Source organism: Priapulus caudatus, unplaced genomic scaffold (assembly GCF_000485595.1).
Source record: "Priapulus caudatus unplaced genomic scaffold, Priapulus_caudatus-5.0.1 Scaffold1054, whole genome shotgun sequence".
Classification (NCBI taxonomy): domain Eukaryota; kingdom Metazoa; phylum Priapulida; class Priapulimorpha; order Priapulimorphida; family Priapulidae; genus Priapulus; species Priapulus caudatus.
In genome coordinates this window covers 50,626-60,855 of record NW_014578115.1, presented here as the reverse complement: position 1 = coordinate 60,855, position 10,230 = coordinate 50,626, and the positions used below count along the sequence as shown (strand labels likewise).

The window sequence follows — 10,230 nt, the reverse complement described above, 5'->3', positions numbered from 1 at the left end:
CAGCCAGATAGGGCGCACGGACGGACAGCCAGATAGTGCAGGCGGGGGGGCAGACAGATAGAGCAGGCGGGCGAACACCCAGATAGGGCGGACGGGCGGACAGCCAGATAGCGCGCACGAGCGGACAGCCAGATAGGGCAGACAGACAGATAGGGCGGACCGGCGGACAGACAGATAGGGCGGACGAGTGGACAGCCAGATAGGGCGCACGAGCGGACAGCCAGATAGGGCAGGCGGGCGGCAGGGAGGCAGGCAGGCAGGCATGCAGACATGTATGCAGACATGTATGCAAGCAGTCAGGCAAGGAGGCATGCAGGCAGGCAGGTAGGCAGGCAGGCATGCAGACATGTATGCAGGCAGTCAGGCAAGGAGGCATGCAGGCAGGCATACATGGAATAGAGAGGACCTATGTACATCGATCCAGCTCTACAGCTCTACTACTCCTCCCTGGTGCGCATGTCGACGCTTGTTTGGCGAAAACAACACGCACAGTTGAAGTATCGTTTCCCCCCCTCTCTCTCTCTCTTTCTCTCCCTATTTTCTCTCTCTCTCTCTCTCTCTCATTCTCTCTCTCTCTCTCTTTTTCTCTCCCCCTCTCTCTTTATATATGTATCAGGGGTTAATAATGACAAATTTGTTATTATTAACTCCTGATATGTATATATACTACTAGCTTGGGTATCCTGCGTTGCCCGGGGAAAAATTCTTAGGAACGTTACAACTTAATTCTAAGGATAGACTCGTAACAGGGAAACAGGACACGAAGGGGTAAACAATATTCTGACAAAACCAGTTGGGAAGGTTCTATATGTAGGCAAAACTTCTGGTTATACAACATTGTTATGAAATCGCACCAAGTTATTATGAATATGCCTCTCTGGCCGTGCAAGCCTCGTCTCGCCTTTTAAATACACAACTGGTGTATTTCAAACAGCCTAGATAGATTACTGTAATAAACTTACTATACTTAGTACATAGGTCAATAAACTACTGTAACCCCGTCAATATAGCACGATATCAGATCCGGGTATAAACACAAAGCACTCATGATTAGTTTAGCAAATATGCGATTACACAATTGCGGGGTCCCAAAATATCACTGATCCCTTCTAACTTCTTGCTTCTAATACAATATGCAATATATAATACGCATGCATATATTATGCAGTATGCAATACTTCATTCTTCTTCTTGCTTCTAATGCAGTATGCAGTATATCAACTTCTTACTTCTTCTCGCTTCTAATGCAGTATACAGTTACAGTATATCAACTTCTTCCTTGTTGCTTCTAATGCAGTATACAGTATATCAACTTCTTCCTTGTTGCTTCTAATGCAGTATGCAGCATATCAACTTCTTCCTTCTTCCTCTTGCTTCTAATGCAGTATGCAGTATGTTAACTTCTTTCTTCGTCTTGCTTCTAATGCAATATACAGTATATCAACTTCTTCATTATTCTTGCTTCTAAAGCAGTATACAGTATATCATCTTCTTCCTTCTTCTTGCTTCTAATGCTGTGACGAAAGCATCTTCATGATGCGAGATTTTGCCTTATCTGATATTGCCTACCTTATCTTATACACAGCTCTACTGGCCCTGCTTGATAGTAACTGTTTTTTCTCTCACTTATTTCAACGTCCGCTGTCCGTTTACATAGAGATAATATATATATATGCACTAAGAAAATGTGTAAAATAATATGCGGAAGGCTACTGCTATGAAACTTGTGTAATGTAAATTGAACAGAACATAACGTAAGGAACTGTAACGTACAATATGCGTAACATGTGAATTTATCATGAATCAGTACGGCATTTTAACACACCTGAATGTGAAATATGTTATGATAATATTGTAAGCTGAAGAGCATGAGCAATGCCTATGCAAATGAGATAGCACATCACTGAGAGGTGTTTTACGTAAACCACGTTAAATCATAACCTATAGCGAAGCTTTTATTTAGTTCCAACCTGTACAACTTGTGTATAGTTTTTCCAAACGTTCGAAACAATATGACACGGTAATAACACTTGTGTAGTGCGACGAGGCTGCACTGCTGTTTGCATGACTACTAAGTAATACGAGTGGTTTGCACCTAGAGCGAGAAATGCGTGTTAACTTATGACAGTTAATTATTAATATTTACTTCATAATTCAGCATGCTATTTTACGTGACTGTTCTTTATATTATTTTAAAACAGTATACTGATCGTTTGTTAACTACCAGTGATACGTTATTGTTAACATCCAAACGAGAGCTAATAATACTGCTGTTATATAATATGTATTATTAGCTCTTGGTGAAATGTAAATGATGTTAATATATGCGCGAATTACTTCACAACGTAGCGCACATGAAGAGTGAGTGTGCCGCACAACCCGTGCATGTTTTATAGACGCTGGCCCACCACAATGTAATGTTCACTGCCACTGGCCAAAAGTAAGCTCCGCACACTTTTTATATTTTTTTGATACGCCAACGCTGCTTTAGTCAGGATTCAGTAACATGTGCGTACGTGCTGTGCGTAAGGCGTTCTAAATGTTGTGCGTACGCAGATGATCGTACGCTTTTCTTTTTGAATAGAAATAAAAATAACATTTAAAATCCCTGCTAGCCTAACTCTGGCTTCGCGCCTAACTTAAATATTGTCGTGGTTACTGCAGTATCGTCACAAACCCCACTTATTTACACGCATTTACACACGTCGATTATGCTTAGTATATAGTTAAATTATTGAATAAATCCCATAAGAATTGCGCTACTGATTTTGATAAAATATTGCTTATTCCGCCGTACAATATCTATGCACTTCCACGAGGATGAAGCTACGACTGCATGGCAACCGTTGTTAGCCATGCAGACGACTGCTCACAACCTATAGCTGCTACATCCCTGCCAGCCAATCAGCGGTGGATGCGGTGAAATAATTAAATTTTCAGCGTATGTGTAACCGGCGCTGTATCTTTTAAATCTCAAACGAAACACAGTTGACGGGACTTGAAGTTGTTGTCGATAACTAGACTTTTTGTTAGTGTAGTTGGTTTATACCGTGTTCCTAAAATACATAGGCAATATCTCTACTTTCAATTTTTAATTCTTTTATTTTCTGTGTATTAACAGGTTGAAAATTATTGCCGTTTTTCGTGTGTTTCGCGAAAAATCTTTTGTACAAAAAAGTCTGCGGTCGGCGGTAGGCCGATTGTAATTGTTCAAAGTATATTGGAATTTTGAGCTTATTATTGTCGCCAATAAAAAATGATAACCCACTCTAATACCTAGAGCGCCGACGTGCGATCGTGTCGCCTTCTTCGTTACCGGCGAATTAATTTCTCTGTAAACTTAAAATTATTTTTGGGTAAAATCATTCGCCATGTGTAAAGTGTGTTCGAAACATTTTTTTGATAGATAAAAAATGTAATATCTTTTAGATTACCCACATCTGTTACTATCATTATCAGAACACGCAGTGTCGACTTATTTCCCGGCTAAAAAATATACCGGGACACCGCCTTGACGACGCCGTTTGTTTACATTTAGCCTTTTTGCATTCGCTGGTACCGGCCGAGTTATTTTCCATTCGTATTCTAGTTTAATTGTTCATTTATTTATCTCCGCCTTATCCTTTTATCCGTACTTTAATACTGCTAGCCTTTTCCCTTTTTGGTTTTATTAATTGATTTATTAAGTGTATTTTGTGTGGGTTACTGGTTTTCCGATCCATGTTTTTAGTTACTCCAAAATGGCCGCGCCATGTAATAAGTTGTGGTTTGAGTATGTAGTATTACGAGAGCCCAGACCATCTCATAACTTTAGGATTAAGATGAAAATAACACATTTACACAAAGAATTGCAATTATAGTGATATTATATTTTATATTAATGAATAAAATGTGTTTTTCATGGAAAATACCTCAGAAAACTTACTTATCTACCGATCATAAACCAGGACAAAACATTTACAAATGGCGTTTGTTTTCTTGTTTGAAGGTTTGTTGAGTCCCACTAAGGGGAAGTGACGTCACTCCGCCCCCACCAATATCCGTAGCCATTTCGGCCACCGCGATTGCGGCCTCGCAAATGAATTTGGAATGAAAATGAATTTGAAATGAAAATAAATTTGGAATGAAAATGAATTTGAAATAAAAATGAATTTGGAATGAAAATAAATTTGAAATGAAAATGAATTTGGAATGAAAATGAATTTGAAATGAAAATGAATTTGAAATGAAAATGAATTTGGAATGAAAATGAATTTGAAATGAAAATGAATTTGGAATGAAAATGAATTACAAATAAATAATAAAAATATCCGTAGCCATCTCGGCGACCATAGTGTAGACTTCTATGATGTGTGCGAGCGCGCGTCCGTGCGTGTGGTGCCAATGGGAATTAGAGGTAGGCACACGTGTCACAGCAAATAGGTTCAAGCACGCCAGAGAGCCATATATACGGGTATTATTAGCTCTGTAGCTCTATATCTCTCGTAATAAATATCACTGTAGCGCCGTACAAACCGCTGGACAGGCTCATTAGACTTAGAATAGATGGCGACGCATGTATTTCTTATTACGCGTACAGCAGAGAGCCCGCTAGCACTGTGAAAAACCCCCGTTGCGACACCTGCAACACAGGCCGCGCTCTTGTGTTTCGCACAAAACATCGATATTTATCGTATCTGTGCGCCCGCTCTTTCTTTCTCTCTCTCTCTCTCAGTATCTCTCTCTCTCTCTCTCGCGCTTCTTCTCCATTTCCGTCTCTCTCCTTCCTCTTTCTCACATGACACTCGCACGCACACGCACGCACGCATGCGGACATAAGGCTGCCTTGGCTCTATCGCTCCTAATGTTGCCGGCTTTACGTTTCCCCGCTGCTGATATTTGCCGGAAAGGCGTAGAATTCCCAATGGTACGTAAAAGCTATTTACGTATACGTAGGTGTGCCTGCCTCTCGCAGAAAGGTACGCTGTAGGCCCTAATAGATATCAGCAACTCACCCCACAGACACCTGGCGATCGCACGTCATCGCTGCCTTGTCAACACCTAACGAAAATAATCTGATTAGACTGTCGCCCACGTCTGTGAGATGAAGACATAGTAGTCTCTACCTCGGGGTATATGCTTGTTCCGACGCCATCGTATAGAAGAAAACGCCATCTTAGATATAATGTGATGTTTGTATTGATTGTGAATGGAAATTCGGTGGTAGTTTGGCCCGTGGCAAAGTAAAATTAAAAATGCGTTTAAACGGAGCCATTTCGAGTCAGAGTGTACGATACTACCGTGCATTATCATTGAGTTGTTTATACCACGAGTTTTTATTCATAACTAAAGTTAATTTATTTTATTTTATTTTATTTAATATTTGTATTTTATTCGACGGATAAAGCGTTTTTTATTTGCTTTTATTTGAAATTAGCAGGGGTGAATAAAAACATATTAACTTGATTTAGATGTGAGGTGGTAACGGGAGCGGCACCGTGCCATCCTACTCGTCATTATAACATAACTTTCCAGACGCGTAAGCTGCGCATACACGTCATGTTCAATATCAATGGGCAAGTGAGAGACAGAAGGCGGCGAAATGATCGGCGTGTTACACAACCGGAACTCTCAGTTACGGCTCCGACTGTAGAATACGAGTATTCCACCCCACTGTCACTCCTGCCCCACCCCCATCTTCCTACGGCGCCGTAGTAAGAGAGCCCGGCGGCACTGTCCTCATCTGGCAAGATTGCATTGCGGACAGCCAGATAGGGCGCACGGGCGGACAGACAGATAGGGCGGACGTACAGACAGACAGATAGAACAGGCAGGCAGATAGAGCGGACCGGCGGACAGACATAGGGCAGACGGGCAGACAGACAGATAGGGCGGACGAGCGGACAGCCAGATAGGGCCGGTGGGCGGACAGACAGATAGAGCAGGCGGGCGAACACCCAGATAGGGCGGACGGGCGGACAGCCAGATAGGGCGGACAGACAGATAGGGCGGACCGGGGGACAGACAGATAGAGCGGACGGGCGGACAGACAGATAGGGCGGACGGGCGGACAGCCAGATAGTGCAGGCGGGCGGACAGACAGATAGAGCAGGCGTCGAACCACCCAGATAGGGCGACGCGCGCGTCAGCTGCCAGATAGGGCGCCACGACGACAGCCAATAGTGCAGGCGGCGCGACAGACAGATAGAGCAGCGGGCGAACACCCAGAAGGCGGAGCTGGTTTGGCGACAGCCAGATAGCGCGCACGACGGACAGCCAGATAGGGCAACACGACAGATAGGGCGAACCGGCGGACAGATACAGATTAAGGGCGGACGATGGACAGCGCAATAGGCGGGCACGAGGCGTACAGCAGATAGGCAGCGCGGCGGCAGCAGGCCAAGGCAGCAGTGCATGCAAGACATTTATGCAGACATGTATGCAAGCAGTCTCAGTGCAAGGAGGCATGCCATGGCAGGCAGTAGTGCTAGGCAGGCAATGCAGACATGTATGCAAGGCAGTCAGGCAAGGAGGCAGGCAGGGCAGGACATACATAGAAAGAGAGGACCTATGACATCGATCCAGCTCCTACAGCTCCTACTATCTCCTCCGCTGGTTGCCGTCATTCGACGCTTTGTTTGGCGAAAAAACAACACCACAGTTGAAGTAATGCGTTTCCATCCCCTCTCTCTCTCTCTCTTTCTCTCGGCTATTTCCTCCCTCTCCTCTCTCGGATTCCTTCTCTCTCTCATTCTTTTTCTCTCCCCCTCTCTCGCTCTCAGACTTTATCTCTGTCTCTATATATCGCTCTCGGTCTCTCTCTCTCTCTCTCTCTCTCTCTCTCTCGCTCTCTCTTTTACCCTCTTGGTTTTTGCACAAGCTTCCTCTTCCTCTCCTTCTTCCTTACCCTCTTCCTCTCCCTCCCCCTCACCCCTATCTCCCTCCTCTATCTTTCGTCGTCCCAATCTCAATGCCACACACAGTAGCCCCCACTCTGCTCTCCCCACACATACTCTTGATCCACTGTCGCCGTTCCTTGGTTTACGGAGAGTTCACATGGCTTCCACGCTACCCTCGTTCTGTGTATGTCTCTACGTCCCCCTCCTCCTTTTCTCTTTCTCGGTCTTTCTTTCTCTTTCACTCGATCTTTCTCTCTCTCTCGCCCTCTCTCCCGCCCCTCTCTCTCTCTCTCGCTTGCCCTCTCCCCCCTCCGGTCCGTCTCTTCCCATTCTACTAGCATCTCTCTCCGTCCCTTTCTTCACTGTTGCCCCCCTTTCTTTCTTCCTCCCTCGCTCGCTCGCTCCCTATGTCTGTCTCTCTCCCCACTCTTCTCGTTATCTCTCTCACGCTCTCTCTCCTCTCTTTCCTTCAAGCACGCTATCTTTTTCTCTCGCACGCTCGTTGTCATTCTGCCGCTCTCTCTCTCTCTCTCAAGTTCGTATAAAGCACGTTTGTACACGGCCACCCACAGCACGAGCTACCAATGTCATACCTGCTAAATACATACTAGTGTAGCGACTAATTTATGAATGGTATCAATAACGTTGTCGAATGTAATTTTTCCCTATTGATCGCATACGTTCCTATTGACTGGACTCGCTGTCCAATGCACCCTGACGGGTGGGTCCATACGTGTAGGATGTGCAGCATAGACAGTAGGCATCTCTCATATGCGCGCGTGTATGCGTGCGCGCGTGTGTGCGTGCGTGTATGTGCATGTACGCGTCTTTGTGACTGCGTGTGTGCGTGATTGCACGTACGTGTAGTTGTAGATGTATACGTACGTTGGAAAGCGTAAGGAGCAGCAGTCGCAGCGACACTAAGATCATCATCATCATAATCATCATCATCATCATCAGCAGCAGCAGCAGCAGCAGCAACTACAACAGGATTAAGTAGCGGCACAAGATATTCCGAGCGTATATTCTAGTCTGCGCCACGGCGTCATGGTAACAAGCTGTCATTAGCAGCAGCAGCAGCAGCAGCAGCAGCCTGTTGCCATGTGATTATCGACGTGTGAGTCTCCCTCTGGCCAGCGGAGGTGAAGGTGACCTAGAGTGAAGGTCAGCAGCTACTGCTACCCTGCTACTAGGCGCGTTCCATTTGGCGAATAGGGAGGGGCAGGTGGGATCCGCGCGCTGGCGGCTGTGTGCTGGTCTCTCTCGAAAATGGTTTTGATGCCGTAACGTTTCGGGTATTAGCAGCGAGACAGAGTTGACTTTTCTCAATGCAAGATTGCTATCTCGTACGCGCATGCATGTAACCAAAGACCGTATGCACACATTCGTACTGTGTTCGCAGGCAAATACATGTCTCACTAGACCGCAGACGTATTGCAAATGCAAACTAGCGAAATAAGCGATTAATGATATTTCATGCTCGCGAGATCAAAACAGTACAAACCCTGCCGAGTCGCATGCGAGGTATTGGAGCGCACTTGTCGCTAGTATCACTCCACAAAATACGCCTATATAAATGAGACAACATGCCGAAAAGTCTCCGAGTCAACGCAGTGTGATCAGTCCAGTTTACAGTAATACGACAGCAAATAGCGATATAAACCTATTTCAGTACAAGGTAGGCGAATAACTAAAGGTATGAAATAAGCACAAGAACATATAAAAAAAATTTATTTATGCCAAAAGTGGAAAATCGGTAAAAATCCGGGAGAATATGTGGCAGACTCCTTAGTTAGACTCCTCTATTTTGTGCATATCTGTCTTACCTCTGTATCAATAGTAAGAAAATTAGAACCGAGCGCTTTGTGGTAAGGTCGATGGAAATGCTCAAAATTCAGCTTTCTTCATAAAAGTATCCCAAAAACAAGCATATTTCCTTAAAATATGCACAACAATTGCATCAACAATATTCAAGAATTGCGGCGCGGCGCGACGCAGTGCGTAGAGCCATGTATGTACGCGGGCGTACGGGGTTACGGCGCATGCACCAGCCTCGACTAATCACGAGCAAGTGCATCGAAGCAGTAGCAGCAGCAGTAGGACAAGCGCCAAATATATAAATAGATAACAGTACAAACTCGTGGTATTTTTGTATTTAACTGTGTTTTTATACTGGAGTAATCAATAACATGTTCGCTATGATGTGAGACTATACTCGATTATGCAGTTATTTATGAAATAATTCCTTTAAGTGGGAGCTGCGCCCTTCCTTCGCCATTACTTGGCTGAGTCAGGAAATGTTGCCCCCCCCCCATTCACCAGAAGATGTCGCTTAGGTTAAGGCTCTGTGACTACTATAGCTATACGCATTGTCATCGTTATTTGTGGTTGGCTGCTAAGTATCAACAGGTAGGTGACGGTGGCAGTAGGTAGACAAGCAGTGCTGGGGTGTTAATATCTGCTATTGTTTCTCGTTTTCAGCGGTACGAGAGGATCGTATGCCAGGCGGACGGAACTCAGGCGCTGTCTACAACATGTACAAGGTAGGAGCCACACACTTATCTATTTAGCCATCCATCCATCCATCTATCCACCCATCCATCCATACATCTATCCATCTATCCATCTATCCAGCCATCCTTCCATCGATTAATGCATTCATTCATTTATCCATCCATTCATCCATCCATCCATCCATCCATCCATCCATCCATCCATCCATCCATCCATCCATCCATCCATCCATCCATCCATCCATCCATCCATCCATCCATCCATCCATCCATCCATCCATCCATCCATCCATCCATCCATCCATCCATCCATTCATCCATCCATTCATCCATCCATCTATCCACTTTCCAGAATTTTTTTTCCTCTACACAGGACACACTAGCTTCTGTTCGTATTGTTACTTAACCCCCACATACCTGTAATACTTCACCCATTCCCTACTAATAAACACGCGGTCGCTCCTGCTACTGGTCACAGGTGGCGATGATGATGATGATGATGATGATGATGATGATGATGATGATGATGATGATGATGGTGATGATGATAATGATGATGATGAGCGAGTGGCCCGGAGAATCGATATAGAAAGTAAAGATTTCACCTCCCTTGTGCTACTGTTCAGTAATTGGGTAACTATGACGATGCCCTCGCAATTCACAGTTCCACTCGTTATTTCCTTCACAGCCATGTGTGTGTATGCGCGCGTGTGTGCGTGCGTGTGTTCGTAGGTGCGTTCGTGTGTACATAGGTGCGTGCGTACGTGTGTGTGTATGTGTGCGTGGGGGGGGGGAGTACTATCTGTGCTGTGATCTACATCACGCAGCGGCCGTTACTT

General features: G+C 44.9%; 1 protein-coding gene across 1 annotated transcript in view; it reads left to right on the top strand.

Annotated features, from left to right (window-relative positions):
- LOC106815168 (hormone receptor 4-like) overlaps nucleotides 1-10,230 on the top strand; it is a 60,913-nt gene that overhangs the window by 20,243 nt on the left and 30,440 nt on the right. Inside the window, exon 5 of the mRNA XM_014819599.1 lies at nucleotides 9,360-9,421. Within this exon, the coding sequence (XP_014675085.1) occupies nucleotides 9,360-9,421 (62 nt within the window). The remainder of the gene's footprint in view (nucleotides 1-9,359; nucleotides 9,422-10,230) is intronic.